General features: G+C 39.1%; 1 protein-coding gene across 1 annotated transcript in view; it reads right to left on the bottom strand.

The window, feature by feature from the left end:
* Window positions 1–810: 810 nt before the first annotated feature.
* The window catches only part of man2a1 (mannosidase, alpha, class 2A, member 1), a 233,201-nt gene continuing 213,644 nt past the window's right edge, over window positions 811–20,367 (bottom strand). Inside the window, exons 21-22 of the mRNA XM_072583645.1 lie at window positions 4,761–4,871; window positions 811–4,523 (exon numbers count right to left, since the gene is read on the bottom strand). Of these exons, the coding sequence (XP_072439746.1) occupies window positions 4,371–4,523; window positions 4,761–4,871 (264 nt within the window). The 3' untranslated portion in view covers window positions 811–4,370. The remainder of the gene's footprint in view (window positions 4,524–4,760; window positions 4,872–20,367) is intronic.

Below are 20,367 nucleotides of genomic sequence, written 5' to 3'. Positions count from 1 at the left end.
CACTGAAGGTGTTACCTAGTAGGGTGATGAAACATCTGGAAATATAACCTTCCAGCTCAGCGAGCAAACCTACATCCAGAACCTCAACCTGAGCTACAAATCTTCTCAAAACTCGCTAGGATATAAAGTGCTCATTTACTACCTCGTGCACACTCCCTGTTCCACATGTAACCCCTTCTTTAGCTCCTAGTTAACCCAAAACCTCTTGCAACTCTTTTGCTATTTGTCTGTCTATAGAATTCCTTTTATGTTGGTTACCAGTCTCTTTTCACACTCCCTCTTTGCTTCTCATTCTGCTTCTTTAAGAGAGTGGATGTGATTCATGGTGAAATAGTGTCGAACTACTAGCCCCAAAGAAGATTCAGTATGTTGATTTAGTGTTGATACAAAACTAAAAACGCAACAATTGTAATGCATTCCTAGCTACCACCACGAAATAGCCTTCAAAGGACCTTGGAAGTTTATTTCTTTAAAATCATAAGATTGCCCATTCAAGATACAAAATAGCTGAATCTATCCGTTGCAGTTAAGTGTTGTCATTTACAGTCAAATCATCAAACAACGAATGATCAACAATAACACTTAGAATGCATAGCAACAGAATTATGGCTTCGTGTGGCAATATTAGACAGACTCATTTTCTTTCTGCATAGCAGTCATTGCAAGGGGTGAAGTACTTTGAATCAATTTGCAATAGTAAGAGGCAATGTAAATTAACACTAAATCTTGTATTAAAAGACAAACACATAAAAGACAGAATTTCATTTTATTTGATAGAACACTTTATTTGATAGAACCTACCAAAAGTTCAAAAAGTTGAATAATAATATGTGCCTTATCACAAAAATGTATAACATGAAATAACTGAATTGTAAATTTTAAACTGACAAGATTTTTAAGATGTAGCAATGTAAATCAGCAAAGCTTTCAATTTAATTTCACCCAATTCCATATCATTTGTAGGATGTATTAAAATTACACTGTCCTCTCAATGACTACACAACCTTTTTGAATAAAATATGTTCACTGTCACAAGTTGATCATGTACCTTTTGAAAACTCAAATTTTGATTGCTATTCATAGCAGAAAATACTCATACTAAACAGTGTATTAAAAAACAAACGTAACAATCACTGTTGATTTTAATGAAACAATTTATGGGATTCCAAAGTACACAGCATTTCAGTTAGGTGAACCTATTCATCCAACCAGACTTGATCAATTAAAAAATGGCAAATAAACTACTTTCCAGAACTATATATAATAAATCATTCATTCTAAGTTAAAAATATTTGCTTTAATTTATAAGTGCTCAACATAATTCGGTATAATTTATAAGTACTCACACAATATTAATGTGCTTAAACAGCACTTCATTCGAAATTCAATTTTTAGTTTGCACCCTCAGGTCAGAGCTTTTGGTGTATTTAGTATAAAAAAACTAAATTTATTCATTGAAAGAAATTACTTTAAATCAATTTAGTCCTTTCACTAGCATGCACTGAAATCCTCATAGTCGTATGAGATTTTGAAGTTTGCTGTTTATTAACAATATTATTTTATTGAATTAAATATGGATCTTTAATAATTCAACTGTATTTTAACAGTTTAAAATAACTGAGAGCTGAAATTATCTTGACAATTTTTTTTAATGCAGTATTGTCCTAAATCTATAGAACGCGGCTGTATTAAAAATTGTTTGAAGTTATGTTGAGATCTGTTTTCACTGAGTTCAAAATTTAGTTTAACCAATATACAATGTCACTGCCAGGCTGATTGTTCATAAACCATTGATTAGTAGATTGTGTTAATCAAAATTATGAAACAATATTTTGAAAATTATCATTGACTTATCTTTAAAAGGTGATATCAATATCTATTATAAAAGAAAAAATGCTATGACTGTGAGAGATAAATTTCATTCACAATTCTAAAATTATATAAAACTCACAAATCAAAACAATGCATCAAAAAACACAACAGAGTAAATGAAATACACATGCAAAAGGAAAGCAAAGAAAAATAACATTCAGAATATTCAATTTCACATGAATAACACAAAGATTAAGCCACATTAAAATGATCAATTTTCTTTCTTTTTCCACACTACTTCTTCAAGCAAAATGGCCAATTACATCAACTTGGGTAGGGACAAAAAACTGCAGATGCTGGAATCCAAAGAAGACATGCATGAGGCTGGAAAAACACAGCAAACCAGGCAGCATCAGAAGTCAATGTTTCTGGTGTAACTCTTTTTCATTAATGGGAATGGGTGTGGTGGGAGCTACAGATAAAGGGGGAAGCGGGGGCAAGGTGGTGAAGTGGGGATAAGTGAAGACAGATAGAGGGTACAACCTAGTTGGTCAATGGGAAGAATGAATCTGATTGGTGGCAGGGAGCACTGGCAGGGAGGGGAAGGGGCTGGTAAGGGAGTCAGGGGATGGGGAATGAGGTTATTTGAATTCTAAAAGGTGCTGTGGGCTAGGGAACTGGAAGTTATTCAAGATATGAAGGGCATGATGTAGGTGGGAAGTGCCTGATGGGGGACAGGATGGAGTCGAGCTTTAAAACACTGTGGGGGGGTGGGGGGGAGAACTGGAATTTTTTATTACACAACATTATACAAACTAGCCATCTTTTATTATTATTTTGGTGCAGAACATAATTACTAGCTCTAACATTAGCAAGTGTTGGTACAGGTAGTTTCAGCGACATACAAATGCAAATATACAACAGCTCCATTTGGGGGAGAAAAGACCATGTACAATCATTGCTTGGTGATGTTAGAGGATCGTTAGATAAGTAACATGAATATAAAAAATTCTTCTGGTATTGCATTAGGCAAGATCATGCAAGTAAAAAAACTCAAAAGGGCCACTCAGTACAATTTCATGCAAAAGTTTCTAATACATGCACTTGCTTTGGCATTACTGAGAATATGATGAATCAATAGCACTTTCTCTTTTCAACCTTATTATTTCACATTAATACATTCAAATGGTCACTGGAAATGGAAAGTAAAAGATGAGAAGATATATCATATAGATAATGATTCATAGTCGAGGGTGTGTTGCTGGGAGAGCACAGCAGGTCAGGTCGCATCCGAGGAGCAGGAGAATCGATGTTGCGGGCATAAGCTGATGATGATTCATAGCTTACTTAAAATGATTTGTACCTGCACTCAGCCAAATTAGATTATGTGATTTATTTTTTAGTATTTTGATTACTGAGATACAAGTTAAATATTCAAGTCTTATTGGTAATGCAGAGATGATACATCCCTAGCATTATTGGATTGTAATGGGGATGACTGGATAAACTAGAATTCTTCTGTCTTCAAAATGGACTGAAAAGATAGCTTTTAGAAGAACGTGAAGTATAAAATAACAGAGGAAGGATTTTAAGGTCGAATCGGTGAAACAAAAATTTAGACTGATTTCAGCAACAAAAGCAGTAAATGGATTTGTAGTTAGGTTGGTTGAACCAGGAGAGGAGATAGTTAAATGCTCATGATAAAAGGGCTTCAAAAGATTTATCGAAAGCTGATGTAACAAGAGTTGAATGACCTTCCACATCTGTACGTACTTTCAACTTTTCTTCTGATGAAACCCAAATTTTAAGGTACAAAACATCCCACTTGGAGACTGGTTTATAAAATATTGGAAAAGAGAACAGTACAACAGATATAATCTGTAATATCATTGTAAGGCACAGATCTCAAGTGACAACTTTTGTACAGATCATCTATTCTGGATAATGTGGCCTGCAGAAAATATATCTTGTACTAACAAACAAATATTCTCGTTGGTTGTTCATGTACAGGTTGTAGTTGGTTTATCATTACAAATGACTGCTGAAGCATTGCACTTACCCCATCCAAATATAAAAGACAGAATTCCGAACAGCTCAAAAAAGTCTGAGTCTCATATTCAAAAACATTCCAGTGTAAATTCCAAACTTTTTTATCATTTCAGGCATTACCTTGGCTTTTATTCATGACCTCATAAATCCAGAATTTCAGATTTTGTGCTTATGAGCTTTCACTTTCTGAACAAATCCAACATCTCACATGTAAGAATGTCCTTTAGACATTGCCTAACTTAAAATACATTAAATTATGGCTTTTTTGGAAGATAAATTATACCTGGAATTACATTGTAAGCAGTTTGTTCCCACTTCATTTTTATTGTTGCCTGAAATATTTTTACGCTTTTAGAACTTTACAAATTTTTCACAAAATTAAATGAAAAAAAAGTTTTCCACCTTCGGCATAAAAATTTCTTTTCATGTTCTTGCAGTTATTGTAATTCAACAACATGTACAATATGATCTTCAAACAGCTCATTAGACAATCTCAGTAGGTTACAAGGTCATCTTAACTTAATTCTGAATGTACTTATCTCCATTGGATTCAGTTCTATATCTCTAGTAGTATTGTCATTTTGTGTTTTGTGCATTAAAGTCAAGGTTGATGGTATTAGGTGTTGAATTCTTAAGTCTCTGAAGAGACTGTGCACACGAATCTGCAAAAGAAAAATTAAATTCAATAAGTTGAATAGAACCCAAGATAAACATTATTACAGATTTTCATCATAATTGCCACAGGAACAAGGATGTGACATGCAACACAAATATTTCAATTGGTGCATTTCTATTTCTTCAATCTGTGGAGGAATAATATTTTTAAAATTTCTTAAATAATGGAAATCTGAATAACATTTAACCTTTCTAATATAGAAACGTAACTGTTTTAACATTACCTTGCCTTGAGTAGTAGAACAAAATAGCCCAGTATTTTTGTTTAAAAATCGACAATCAAAACCCTTTCTGTGGATGATCAAGGCCGCTTCATCTGATGGAATCCCATCAACCTGCAATGATACATCATCTTTTTAATGGATCCCATTTATATTTACATCCTTTTTTGTGTGACAGTGATTAGAATATTTTATATACTGTAAAAATGCTATGTAAATAGATCAGAACATTTCATTTTTTTCTGTATTTACAGTATTCCTGATTTATTTATGTATGTTAATTGAACTTTTACATACAAATAGTTTACTTTCTAAACTTGGGGAATAAAGATTGAGATCATAGAGATATTACTGATTAAACATATTTCATCATCAAAGAGCAGTGGTTTATTTTGAATACATATTATTCACTAATCCAAGAAACTTAATTCAGGAATTTTTTTTCATCTTTCGGACAGATATCATTGAATGCCAAATATTTTTCTGTCTTTGTTAAAGCTCTTTAGAACTTGGGCAATTTAAGAAAAAAAATCACTCCTCCACATACTTGAAAAATCAATTTAGCTTATGAATTCCAATCTTAGAAATTCACAGCAGAAAATTATGGAGACTGATGGATAGCTCTCCCAGAAGAATTTGGTGATAAGACACTCTGCACCACAGCCACCAAACGCCACAGGCAGACTAAATTAGTAGAGTGCAGTCAGTGCCAGAACTTCATGATGAGCTCTAGTGGAACTAAATTGAGGACCATAATGGACACCAGATTGAAACCTGGATCCAGATAAATCATGGGGCTTTGGGTGGGGAGGATTTGCCCACTTAATGATAGATATGAGGGAAGTTAGTTTTAAAGTACTTAAGTAAAGAAATGGAGCTACTATCTACTCTGGTGGACGCTGAGGGATATACTCCGATGGTGCTCTTCGCAAATACAACTGCCCTTCCTATCTGCCATGGAAAGCAGAAATGAGCTGCCTACTCCAGCCTGTCTGTCCATGGCCGCTGTATTAAGTCATGACCATGGTAATATTGGAGTTAATTGAGCTTTAACAACATCTATAACTTTATCCTGGTAAATTAAACTTCAGGAATCAGCCTATTTTTCACAAAACAAACTCTTTAATGCCAGTTGTATAAGTAAATGTTAGTGAAAATATATCCACACTAACAATGCAATTCACCTTATTTTAAACACTATTCTGGGTGCACAATCTCAAACTGAAATAGACAGATGCAACAATCAAATTTCCATTTTTCAATAGTAGACTTTAGATATCACACCATAACCTTTCAGACATCCACAAATTCACACAAACTAAAGTTTCAGCATACTTTCTGATATACTTTCCAGATAGAAAGCAAGCTTGAGAGGGATTTCCCAAGTACAGAAATAATAATAGTATGTCACGCTGACTGAGAGAATGGGTACCTGGCCCATGGCCAGAGAGTAGTCAAGCAGTCACGTGGACGTCAAGTTCTACACAAAACATAATGGCGATGTTGTTGCACTTTGATATTATTGCTCACACATTATCATGTGTCAGGTCTTGATTACACTGATTAAAACAGCCATTATTACTTAAAAGACATCATGTTGAAAAATTTCATAACTCAAGAAGTAAGATTTAATGGGTTGATTAACTAATACCTAGACGGTAAAATTTAGAAATCTAGTTAAGGGCCTACATATGCTCCTATTTCTTATACTTTCTTTTTTACCCAATAAAAATTCAATAATTTTTTTTTACAGTTATTTATTAATGGCAACTTTTTCTTAAAGCTCAGAGCCCATTTGGTATAACCATTAACTGTGCAAAAGGTTATCTCCTGTTGGGCCTGGTATGCAATTTTAAACTTGTTACAGTTCAAGTTCTCATTTCTCATCTGTTCTCATCCTTGAATCACTTCGCCAATACAAAATATTTTTTTCTTCAGAGAGTGAGTAAATTCTTTTAACCAAGAGGTCAATGTCCTGGAATCATATATGCTAAGACCAGGCCAGACCCCCTCAAAACATTTCAAGAAGGAAGCCTAGACCCTAACCTTTCTAGGTGTTACAAGCAGGTGTATAGTGGATATTCCAAGAGTGATGCACCTGGGCAAACCACTAAATTTTAAACAAAACAGAACTTATTTACACACAAACAAAAGAAAACCAAATTTAGAATAACATCACTATTTGAAAACCCAACAGACTCTAAAACACAACTTAAAGAGTTGTTCCAATACATGCAAAAACCCCATAACCTATCCGTTGGTAAAAAGGTAAATTCAAACACTAGTTCATGGGACAGAGATTGCAGACAGAGAAAGAGGGGGGATCAAAATGGAACTGTTTCTCTTCCGAGCTGCTGTTTCTTTAGCATCCCACCTGAAACTAAACCAAACAAATACCCTGAACTGGGAGAACTGGCTACTCCCCTTTCACTGCACAAGTGTCTTTTTAAAAAATACTTAAAAGCTTTCTCAAGTAGAAATTTCCAGACAGCCTTTACGATCCCTCTGAAAAAAAACAAGGACAACATAATCTTGTCAAAACAGCAGCATCATCACACCTCACCCCTTTTAAAACTGTAACTGGACAGTAAAATTTAGACATCCAGTTAAGGGCCTACAACACCCATATATCTTACATTGACTATAAACATGCACTACTACAATGTTTCAGTCAGTTTTACTCCCGCCACCAAATGCCTCTGTTTCTCATTCAAGTCTCAACAATATGTTGGCAATCATATTTTCTCGTCTTGCCACATGCACAATTTTCAAATTGAATAGCTGTAACAAGGAGTTCCATCTAAATAGTCTGGAAGTCTTGTCCTTACATTTCTCCACAAACTTCAATGGGTTATGATCAGTGTATATGATTGTCTCAAATACATTACTGGTAACATAAATGTTGAAATATTGTAACGCCAACACCAAGCTCAGTCTCCATCTCAAATGTTGAATATTTCTGCTGATAAATGTTCAAGTTCCTGGAGAAATATCCGATAGGTCTTTCTATCTTCTCATTGTCTTCCTGCAAGAGCACAGGAAATCACTCTATTCGACAGCCACCTTGAATGACTTTGTGTAATTAGGTTTAGTTAATACTGGGGCAGAGGTTAACATAGCTTTCAGGCTGCCAAATGCCTCTGACAGTCCACTGCTGTCTATTGAAACTTCTTGCCTTTCTATAGTAATTCAGTAAGTGGAGCAGCCATACTGCAAAAACTTGGTACAAATTTCCAATAAAACCCACTCAATTCCAGGAATCGTTGTACTGTTCTTTTTGTAGATGGTATGGGAAACTCCCTAATTACCTTTGTTTTTGATTTCCATGGGGCCATTTGTCTATGTCCAATAATGTGGCCCAGGAAGGTGACTTGGACTTTGGCAAATTCATTTTTAGCCAGGTTTATCACCAAGCTTGCCTTCTGGAGTCAATGGAACAGTTCTGATAAATGTTGGAAATGCTCCTTCCACATGTGATTAAAAATCACTAGGTCATCAATATGAACTACACAATAGGGTAATCTAGAAATTACCCTAGTGGCTAGTCTCTGAAAAGTGTCTGGCGTATTTTTTATGGTATGACTTTAAATTGATAGTCCAATTGGCGTTACGAAAACAGAAACTGTCTTTCCTCTTTTGGAGGAAGGTACTTGCCAGTTATCCTCTAAGCAATTCAACTTAGAAATACAAGTTGCTTGACCCACCTTCTGAACACAGTCATCCAAATGTGGATATGCATCAGTCTTTGTAACTGCACTGACTTTGCAATAGTCCACACATAACTTTTGGGCACCCTCTGGTTTTGGCACTATTACTATGGGTGAGCTCCAGTGACTGTAACTCATTTCAATTTTGTTGTCTTGGAGTACACATACAATCTCCTTTTGAACTTGTACCAATTTGAGGGCTATGCCTATAAGGATGTTGCTTAATCCGAACAGCATTTCCTATATTTACATCATGCATAATTAGGTTAGTACTTCCCAGCTTATTTCCACATATCTCTCCATGTCATTGGAATAACTCTTTCAGGTCATTTTGATTTTCCTTTGGGACGTAACTCAATAATTTATCCCAATCATTGTACGATTAAGTTTGAGGAATGTCCAATTCAGAATCCTCTGCACTTGGTTCTTCACTGTTGTAACAAATAACGTAGTCTCCTTTTGATTTTCTTCCCTGTCAAAATACCTTTTCAGCATATTCACATGACATACTCTAAAATTTCTTTCTGCCTGGAGTCCATATCAAATAGTTCACCTCACTCAATCATCTTCTCACTTGATGGGGTCCATTAAACCTTGCTTTTAAAGGGTTACCTACCACTGGAAGTAACACCAAACACCTTATCTCCGACAGCAAAAATTGCAAGTTTTTGATTTCTTGTCTGCTTCCTGTTTCATTGCATGCTGTGATACTTTCAAATGCTGTCTAGCCAATTCCCCCATTCTATTTAATCATTTCCTAAAATTTGACACATGGTCCAAATACGTGGTCTCTGAATTCTGACTTATCAATTTCTTCTTAATCAATTTTAGTGGTGTTCTCACTTCATGTCCAATTACTTGACATGTATGACAGGTCTGGTAAAATTCAACTACATCCTTGTGCAGTCCAGGCCTGTGTTTTTCTTACCTGCTAAATGATCTCCTACTGGTAGTTCATGTGCTACCCACAACATCACCTTTCTATAACCCACCGGCAACACGACTTGATGAACTTCTGCCCATTTCTCTACGGCCTGAATATATGATGGTCTCCATTTCCTCATTAAGAATCATGGGTAAGATTGTGGCTCTCAGGGATACATTCGGATTCTGTGTATGCTTTTTGATACAACTGCTTCAGGCTTTCATTTTTCTGCTGTAACTGTTAATATTTCTGAGCTAAAGATTTCTACTTTGTCAGTCATTTGCTCCTGTTTCGTCTCAACCATCTGATCAAACAGGGTCTCTACTATATCCACTTCAACTTTCTTATCAGTACTCTTTGATCTCTCCTGTTTCAACTGGTGACTTTGTAACCTCATTATCACATTTCCAGGAAAAATTCCAGGATATGCTTCCTGCAATACCTCAGTTGCCTGAGTTTCCACTGGTTTTTCAACAAAAGTAGACTGGCAGAAGAACGCAGCAAACCAGGCAGCATCAGGTGGTGTAGAAGTCAACGTTTACATGTAACCCATCTTCAGGACTGGGGTAACTCTGGGGGAGCTGCAGATAAAGGGGATGGCGGATGAAGGGTGGTGAACTGGGGATAGATGAAGACAGGCAGAAGGTTGGTCAATGGGGAGGAATTTAATCCTGTCTGTCACTGGGAGGAATGGAAGGGAAGGGGAGGAGGGGTTGGGAAGGGAGTTAGGGTTGGGAAAGTAGGTTATTTGAAATTGGAGAACTCAATGTTGAGTCCTCCGGGGTGTATGCTGTAGGTGGAAGATGAGGTTTTGTTCCTCCAATTTGCGGTTAGGAGGCTAACGAAGTTCATGTCAGAAAGGGATTGGGAAGGGTAATTAAAATTGGCGGTGACTGGGAGGTCCGGTCAGCCCCTGTGGGCCTGGCTGAAATGCTTGGTGAATCATTTCCAAAGTTTGCAATTGGTTTCCTCGATGTAGAAAAGACCACATCAGGAGCTCCTGATGCAGTAAACGAGGTTGGAAGAGAGGCAGATGAACCTCTGTCCCACCTGGAAGGACTGTTTGGGGCCCTGGATGGAGGTGAGGCGGGTGATGTACCGGCAGATTTTGCATCTTTTCAGGTTGCAGTGGAAGGTACCTGGGGGTTCAGGGGGTTAGTGGGGAGAGTGGAGCAAACCAAGGACTGTCAAAGGGACCGGTCCTTCCAGAAGACAGAGACAGGTGGGGAGGGGGAAGATGGTGGTGGGGTCTATTTGGAGTTGGGGAAGTGTTTAAGGAAGATGTGCTGGATGCGCTTTTGGGGGGGGGGGGGGGGGGGGGATGGGGGGGGAGGTGGTGTGGAGTAGGTGGTTTCAACTACAGTAGTCAGCACTGTGAACCACTCAAATTGTTAGCAAGGACAAATTGTATTCTTGGAGCTGACTGTTTATCCAGTACTCCTACCATGATTTCTCCACTCTTCACTGGACACTCTAGTCTCACTCTACGTAATTGAGCACACCTTGTCTCACTGTGAATTCTGGTTACAAGTACTTTTTCTGGCAACACTCTTTCTGAGGTACATATCTCTTCATCTTTCAACAAAGATTGCCAGGATCCTGTCATAGAGTCACAGAGGTGTACAGCACGGGCACAGCCCCTTTGGTCCATGCCAACCAGACATCCCAACCTAATCTGGGTCCACTTGCCAACACCCGGCCCATATACCTCCAAATCCTTTTTCTTCCATGTAAATCATGCTGTTCTTCGGTTCTAAAAATTCCTATTCATATACCCATCCAGATGCCTTTTAAATGTTGCATTTGTACCAGCCTCCGCTACTTCCTCTGGCAGCTCATTCCACACACGTACCACCCTCTGTATGAAAAAGTTGCCCCTTAGGTCTCTTTTATATCTTTCCCCTCTCACCCTAAACCTATGCCCTCTAGTTCTGGACTCCCTTATCCGGGGAAAAGACTTCGTCTATTTATCCTATACATGCCTCTCAGCCTCCGACACTCGAGGGAAAACAGCCCCAGCTCTTCAACTTCTCCCTATAGCTCAAATCCTCCAAACCTGGCAACATACTTGTAAATCTTTTCTGAACCCTTTCAAGTTTCACAACATCTTTCCGATAGGAAGGAGACCTGAATTGCACGCAATATCCCAACTGTGGCCTAACCAACGTCCTGTACAGCTGCAATATGACCTCCCAACTCCTACACTCAATGCTCTGACCAATAAAGGAAAACATACCAAACACCCTCTTCACTATCCTATCTACCTGTGACTCTACTTCCAAGGAGTTATGAACCTGCACTCCAAGGACTCTTTGTTCAGCAACACTCCCAGGACCTTACCATTAAGTGTATAAGACCTGCTAAGATTTGCTTTCTCAAAATGCAACACCTCGTATTTATCTAAATGAAACTCCATCTGCCACTCCTCAGCCCACTGGCTCATCTGATCATGATCCTGTTGTAATCGGAGATAACCTTCTTCACTGTCCACTACACTTCTAATTTTAGTGTCATCTGCAAACCTACCACTATACCTCCTATGTTCACATCCAAATAATTTACATAATGATAAAAAGTAGTGGACCCAGCATCGATCCTTGTAGCACTCCACTGGTCACAGGCCTCCAGTCTAAAAAGCAACCCTCTACCATCACCCTCTACCTTCTACCTTTGAGCCAGTTCTGTATCCAAATGGCTAGTTTGCCCTGTATTCCATGAGATCTAACCTTGTCAAATGCCTAATTGAAGTCCATATAGATCACATCTACCACTCTGCCCTCATCAATCCTCTTTGTTATTTCTTCAAAAAACTTAATCAAGTTTGAGAGTCATGACTTCCCATGCATAAAGCCAAGGTGACTATCCCTAATCAATCCTTGCATTTCCAAATACGAGTAAATCCTATCCCTCAGGATTCCCTCCACAACTTGCCCACTGACGTCAGGCTCTCCAGTCTACTATTCTCTGGCTTGTTCTTACCACTTTTCTTAAATAGTGGTATCACGTTAGCCAACCTTCAGTCTTCTGGCACCTCACCTGTGAGTACTGGCGATACAAATATCTCAGCGAGGGGTGAAGCAATCACTTCCCTCGCTTCCCACAGAGTTCTAGGGTACACTTGATCAGGTCCTGGGTAATTATTCACCTTTATGCATTTTAAGAAATCCAGCACCTGTAATAAGGGCATTTCTCAAGATGTCACCATCTATTCCCCCACCTTCTATATCTTCCATGTCCTTCTCCACAGTAAATATTGATGCAAAATACTCTTAGTGTATCTCCCCCATCTCCTGCAGCTCCACACAAAGGTTGCCTTGCTGATGTTTGAGGGGCCCTGTTCTCTCCATAATTACCCTTTGTCCTTAATGTATTTGTAAAACCCTTTGGATTCTCCTTAACCCTTTTTGCCAAAGCTATCTCATGTCATCGTTTTGCCTTCTTGATTTCCTTTTTAAGTATACTGCCTACTGCCTTTATACTCTTCTAAGGAAATCCTCAATACCTCCAGAAATCCAGCATTCCCTACACCTACCAGCTTTTCTTTTCACCCTAACAGAAATATACTGTCTCTGGACTCTCACTGTCTCATTTCTGAATGCTTTCCATTTCCAGCTGTCTCTTTACCTGTGAACTTCTGCCCCCAGTCAGCTTTTGAAAGTTCTTGCCTGATACCATCAAAGTTAGCCTTCCTCCAATTTCGAATTTCAACTTTTAGATCTGGTCTATCCTTTCCCATCACTATTTGAAAACTAATAAAATTATGGTCGCTGGCCCCAAATTTCTCCCCCACTGATACCTCAGTCACCAGACCTGCCTTATTTCCTAAGAGTAGGTCAGGTTTTACACCGTCTCTAGTAGGTACATCCACATACTGAATCAGAAAATTATCTTATACGCAGTTAACAAATTCCTCTCCATCTAAACCCTTAACACCGTGGCAGTCCCAGTGTATATTTGGAAAGTTAAAATCCCCTACCATAACCACCCTATTATTCTTACAGATAATTGAAATTTCCTTATAAATCTGTTTCTCAATTTCTCTCTAACTATTAGGGGGTCTATAACACAATCCCAATAAGGTGATCATCCCTTTCTTATTTCTCAGTTCCATCCAAATAACTTCCCTGGATGTAGATCCAGGAATATCCTCCCTCAGTACAGCTGTAACGGTATCCCCTATCAAAAACGCCACTCTTCCTCCTCATTTGCCTCCCTTTCTATCCTTCCTGGAACATTAGGCTGTCAGTCCTGCTCATCCCTGAGCCATGTTTCTGTAATTGCTATGATATCCCAGCCCCATGTTCCTAACCATGTCCTGAGTTCATCTGCCTTCCCTGTTAGGGCTCCTGCATTGAAATAAGTGCAGTTTAATTTATCAGTCCTACCTTGTTCTCTGCTTTGTCCCTACCTACCTGACAGTTTGACTTGCTTCTTTTCTCAAGTGTACCAGTTTCAGATTGATCTCTTTTCTCACTATCTCTGTGGGTCCCAAACCCCACCACCACTACTTTACTAGTTTAAATCCTCCCGAGCAGCTCTAGTAAATCACCCTGGCAGCATATTAGTCCCCTTCCAATTCAGGAGCAATCTATCCTTCTTGTACAGGTTACTTCTACCCCAGAAGAGATTCCAATGATCCAAAAATGTGAATCCTTCTCCCTTACACCAGCTCCTCAGCCACACATTCATCCACTCTATCCTCCTATTCCTACCCTCACTACCTCATAGCATCAGGAGTAATCCAGATATTAGTACCCTTGAGGACCTCCTTTTTAAATTCCTGCCGAACTTTCTATATTCTCCCTTCAGAATCGCATCCTTTTCCCTTCCTAAGTTGTTGGTTCCAAGGTGTACAATGACCTCCTGCTGGCCATTCTCCCCTCTCTGAGATATCCTTGATCCTGGCAGCAGGGAGGCCACATACCATTCTGATATTTCACTGTCAGCCACAGAAACCTCTGTCTGTGCCTCTGACAAGAGTCCCCTAACACAATCAATGCTTGGAACTTGACGTACTCATTACATTAGAGCCTGTCTTGATACCAGAAAAGTGGCTGTCCATGGCCACATTCCCCTAAGAATCCATCACCCCCTACATTTCCCAAAACAGCATACTTGTTTGAAATGGGGATAGCCACAGAAGTCTCCTGTGCTACCTGCCTACCCCTCTTATCTTTGCTGGAGTTAACTCATTTATCTGTATCTGCCGCTTTTCTCCCTTCCTATAACTGCCATCCATCACACCACTTTGCTCTTGTAAATTCCACATTGCCTCTAACTGCTGCTCCAACCAATCCATTCGAGCTGATAAGATTCACAAACAATGGCACTTATTGCAGATCTAATCCTTAGTAACACATAATCTCTTCATAAACTCCCACATCTGATAAGAAGATCATATCACTCTACTAAAGGCCATCTTTGCTTCTTCCAATCAACAGACCCAGAAAATAGCACTGTCTTATTCCTCTACAAAACACTACTCCAGAATAACTTAATACTTATGACTTAAGAGACACATCTCAATAAAACATATAATCAAGAACCCACCCTACTCACTATTGTAGATTTTCAGCAAGACAATATTAAAAACTATTCATTTATCTGTATCTATGCTGTGACCTCTCCCAAACAGGTTCCTCCAAGGTCAGTTGCAAATTTCGCTGTTTGTTAAGCTTTCCTAGATGCACTCCGATGTCCAGCGATACATAAGTTCAAACAGCAAAGGCAGTAGTTGCGCAGGTTCTTTCTCTCTCTCTCCTGCACAGACCATGTGCTGCATATTGTCTGTTCTTCTCCCTTTTAAACCGCTGTTGTTTTGACTTTTTTTTCTCCAAAGTTCCAAAACAATGCAACAGCATATTAAATAGTAATTGCTGCTTCTGGAATTTGAGGAAATCTCCTCCAACACCTAAAGTGCCTCAAAAATGGAGCAGCCTGTTACAGCCAGAATATTTTCCCATCCTCCACCTTGAATTGTCCAGAAGTCCTGTATGTCTTAATATTGTAACCTCTTTATCTGCTGCTCCTGGTCTATGCGAGTAAGCCTTGCCTTCGCAGGTATATGGTCTAAGAATATCTGGCACTTCCTCCCTAACCAACCTCTGACCAGATTGTACATTCTGGTGCAGCTTTTTAGGCTCCACTGTGCTTTCCGTTACCACTCCAACAAAATTCATTGGCTTATTCTGTTTTCTTACATCTGTCATCCCACTGCTTTTTCTAGCCCACCAACACTATGATTTCATGTGGCCTACTTTATTGCATTGAAAACACTGGAGCTTTTTAACTTCTCTTTCTCCTTCAAGGGTTTCCTTTTTTACCCTGCAGTAAGTTATCCACGTGAGGATTTCTCTTTTCCCCAATTTCTATCCCTCATGGACTGAAATTGATGTTGGAAGTCAGACTTTGATTTATAAACCAATTCAAAATCATCAGCCATTTCAGATGCTAATCTTCCCATTTTAACTCTCTGCTCTTCCACGAGTTCTCACTACCTCAGGAACTGAATTTTTGAACTTCCCCAAAATAATTTCCCAAAGAACATCATAGGTTTACTCTATTTTTAATGCCCTTACCCACCTATCAAAATTACTTAGTTTGATCCTTTCAAAATCAGTGTAGGTTTTACCAGGGTCTTTCCTGAGATTCTTGAAACACTGTCTGTAGGCTTCCAGCACAAGCTCATATGCACTTAAAATGGCTTTCTTCATTTCCTCACACTCCCCAGATACTTCCTCTGATAGTGATGCCAATATCTCACTCGCTCTACCTACACGTTTTATCTGGATCAACAAATCCCACTTGGCACAGGCCCCTTCATTTGTTTAGCCAACTTTTCAAATGAGATGAAAAAGGCTTCTACATCTTTCTCATCAAATTTGGGCAATGCTGAAATATATTTAAACAGATCCCCACTAGGCCATTAGCTACCATGGGTTTGCATCCTCACTCTCCTTCTCACCAAGCTCACCTTCTGTCTTCATCTCCATTCTTTTAAGCTGACTTTCCTGGCTGAGTGTCAATTTATGAAGTTCAAACTCCCTCTTTGTCTTCCCTTCCTTTCCTCTCCTTTTCTCTCTCTCTTTTTCTTCTGCTAGGACCTTTCATTCTTTTTCTGTTTCCTCTGCTTTTAATCATAATGGAAACAGTTTTATTTTCTTTTGCCTCTAACTCAAGCTGCTTCATTTTCAATTGAATTTTAGCCATCTCTAAAGATTCTGATGGTGTTTCCAGTAAATTTAAATGCTGAAGTATTGCTGTAATTATCTCTCCTTTCCTCACGGAAGGACGCAGCTCCAACTCCAGCTTGACAGCCAATTCTACCAGCTTTTTCTTGTTCACCTTTTATAAAGCCCCCAAAGTCACTTCTTCTACCTCCATAAAACTCTTCATGACTGAAAGAGCCAAGCACTGTTTAAACCAACAGAATTCAACACCCAGAACAAAAGACACTAACACCAACCACTCACTGCCTTCGAGTCCAACAACCCTAATCCCAAATCATAACTATAGAACAAATCCCTCATAGAGTCCCTAATCTGTTGGACCAGGCCAGACCCACTCAAAGCATTTCAAGAAGGTAGCCCAAATCCTAACTTTTTGGGTTGTTTTAAGCAGGTGTAAAGTGGATATTCCAAGAGTGATGTATCTGGCCCAACCCCTCAGTTTTAAACAATAGAATTTGTTTACACAAACAAAAGGAAACCAAATTTAGAGTAACATAACTATTTGAAAACCCAATCATCACAAAAATGCAAGTAAACAAAGAGCTGTTCCAAATACCTAAAAAATCCCATAACCTATCCATTGGCAAAAAGAGAGAGAGAGGGATTGCATAGAGACAGAGAGAGGAAGGATCAGCACGGAATTGTTTCTTTTCCCAGCTGCTTTCTCTCTTGACCCCCAGCCGAAACTAAACCAAACCAAAACTCTGAACAGGCTACTCCCCTTTCATTGTAAAAGTGTCTTTAAAAGAAAACTTTAAAGCTTTCTCAAGTAGATTTTTCCAGACATATCAGAACCTCTAATTTATGACCTCTCTGAAAAGAAAAACAAGGACAACATAACCTTGTCAAAGGAGCAGCATCATCACAATACTGCCCTAAACACTTTGATATTTCTTTATCCCTTTTTAGGTATGGTGCTCAAAACTAAATGCTTATTGCAAATATGGGCTCACTATCTTTCCCCACACAATCAAAATAAATTGCTTCAACTCAACTGAAGATGAGAACTTGAGGGACTAGACTAGAGATCCAGAGGCCCAGATGAATCTTCTGGGACACAAATTCAGATCCCACCACTACAGCTGGTGGAATTCAAGTTTAATTATTCTATTCTGTAAGATAAAGTTAGTGTTAATAGTGGTTATAACTATTATCACTTGTCATACAAATTCATCTGTTCACTAATGTTCTTTTGGGAAGGAAACCTAGTATCTATACATGGTTTGGCTGACGTTATTCCAGAACCACATAAAAATGTGGCTCACTTATAATTCTGACCTCTGAAATGGTCTATGCGGCCATCAACATCTACATCCTCAGAGAATTAAAAGTTAAATATGTTTCATCTGAAATGTACCTGTAGATATTAGTATTTTTATTATAGCCTCCATGAGCTAAACCTCTTGTAGACATGGTAGTAATTTGTAAATATTGCAAATACATAAATATTCTGATAAATAAAATAACTCTATCTAATTTTGAAATGACACATTTTACATCATGTCCTGTCTCACTCAAACATCTTGTGTCATTTTTGAGATGAAATTCTGAAATATTTCCAGAGCTGGAAAGGCAAAGTTACAGTGATCATGGGGGATTTCAATATGCAGGTGGACTGGGAAAATCAGCTTGGTAGTGGATTGCAAAAGGAATTTGTGGAGTGTCTATGAGATGGCTTTTTGAAGCAGTTTGTGGTGGAGCCCACTAAGGATAAGGCAACATTGGATTTACTGTTATGCAATGAGGAGAAAGTGAGGACTGCAGATGCTGGAGATCAGAGCTGAAAAATGTGTTGCTGGAAAAGCGCAGCAGGTCAGGCAGCATCAAAGGAGCAGGAGAATCGACGTTTCAGGCATTAGCCGTTCTTCAGGAACCATGTTATGCAATGAGGCAGACTTGATAAGGGAGCTTAAGGTAAAGGAACCCTTAGGAGGTGGTGATCATAATATGATTGAATTTACTCTGCAATTTGAGAAGGAGAAGGTAGATTTAGAGGTAACGGTGTTACAACTGAATAAATGCAACCAAAGAGGCATGAGGGAGGAGCTGGGTAGAATTGACTGGGAGAGGAGTCTAGCAGGAAAGACAGTGGAACAGCAATGGCAGGAGCTTCTGGGAGTAATTCAGGAGACACAATAGAGATGCAACCCAAGGTAAAAAAAGCATGGTATAGGGAGGATGAGGCAACCATGGCTGACTTGCAAAGTTAGGGATAGCATAAAAACAGAAAAGAAGCATATAATTGGTGAAGGGCGATCGAAAACCAGTGAATTGGGAAGCTTACAAAGACCAACAGAGGGTAACAAAAGAAATAAGGTGGGAGAAGATTAAATATGAGGGTAAGCAAGCCAGCAAAATAAAGGATAAAGAGTAACAGTTTCTTTAGATATATAAAAGGCAAAAGAGAGGTAAAAGTGGACATTGGACCACTGGAAAATGATGCTGGTGAGAAAGTAGTGGGGACCAAGGAAATGGCTGAGGAACTGAATAATTACTTCGTGTCAGTCTTCACAGTGGAAGACATGAGTAACATCCCAAAACTTCAAGGCAGTGAAGGGGCAGAGCTGAGTATGGTGGCTGCCACCAAGGAGAAGTTGCTAGAAAAACTGAATGGCCTGAAAGTGGATAAATCACCTGGACCAGATGGACTTCACCACAGAGTACAAAGGGAGATAACTGAAGAGATAGTGGAGGCGTTAGTGATGGTCTCTCAGGAAATGCTAGAAACAGAGAGGACTGAAAAGTTGCTAATGTACACACCATTGTTTAAAAAGGAAATAAGACAAAAGACAGAAAATTACAGACCGATTAGTCTAACTCTGGCCGTGGGTAAGATACTGGAGTCCATTGTGAAGGATGAGATTTCTAAATACTTGGAAGCGTATGGTAAAATAGGGCAAAGTCAGCATGGTTTCATCAAGGGGAGGTCATGCCTGACAAATCTGCTAGAATTAACAAGCATGTTAGACCGAAGGATGGCCAATGGGAACTACAAGAAGTTCTTTGACAAGGTGCTGCACAGGAGGCTACATGGTGAGAGAGGCAAGGTACTAGTATGGATAGAAGCTTGGCTGACTAGTACAAAGTAGAGAGTGGGGATAAAAGTGTCTTTCTTAGGAAGGCAGGAAGTGACAAACGGTGCTCTGCAAAGAGATGAGGAGGCTGCAGAAAAATCTTCCTTCCCACCTATCCGCTCCATCCTCCTTTCCAACCTGTCACTTTTATCCCTTCCTCCATCCACCTATTGCATTCTCAACTACCTTCTCCCCAACCCCAGCCTCATTCCTGATGAAGGGCTCCTGCCTAAGACATTGATTTTCCTGCTCCTTGGATGCTGCCTGGCCTGTTGTGCTTTCCCAGCACCACTCTAGTCTTGACTGCAGAAGGATTTGAACAGGTTAGGCGAGTTGCCAAACAAGAGGCAGATGGAGTACAACGTGGGAAATTGTGAGGTCATGCACTTTGATAGAAAGAATAGAAACATGGATTTCCTTAAAGGTGAGAAAATTCAAAGTGTGAAGTGCAAAGGGACTTGGGAGTCCTAATCCAGGATTCTCAGGTTGAGTCAGGTGTCACACCACATTCCTGGTGAAAGGCTTATGATAGTCGATTCTCCTGCTCATCAGAAGCTGCCTGACCTGCTGTCCATTTCCAGTGCCACACTTGTTGACTCAGTAATTAGGAAGGCAAATGCAATGAAGCATTTAATTTGAGAGAACTTGAATATAAAAGCAGGGATGTACTTCTGA

The sequence above is a fragment of the Chiloscyllium punctatum genome, chromosome 2 (assembly GCF_047496795.1).
Source record: "Chiloscyllium punctatum isolate Juve2018m chromosome 2, sChiPun1.3, whole genome shotgun sequence".
Classification (NCBI taxonomy): domain Eukaryota; kingdom Metazoa; phylum Chordata; class Chondrichthyes; order Orectolobiformes; family Hemiscylliidae; genus Chiloscyllium; species Chiloscyllium punctatum.
Note: the sequence above shows the minus strand (reverse complement) of the source record. Positions and strands in the feature narration are given on the sequence as shown.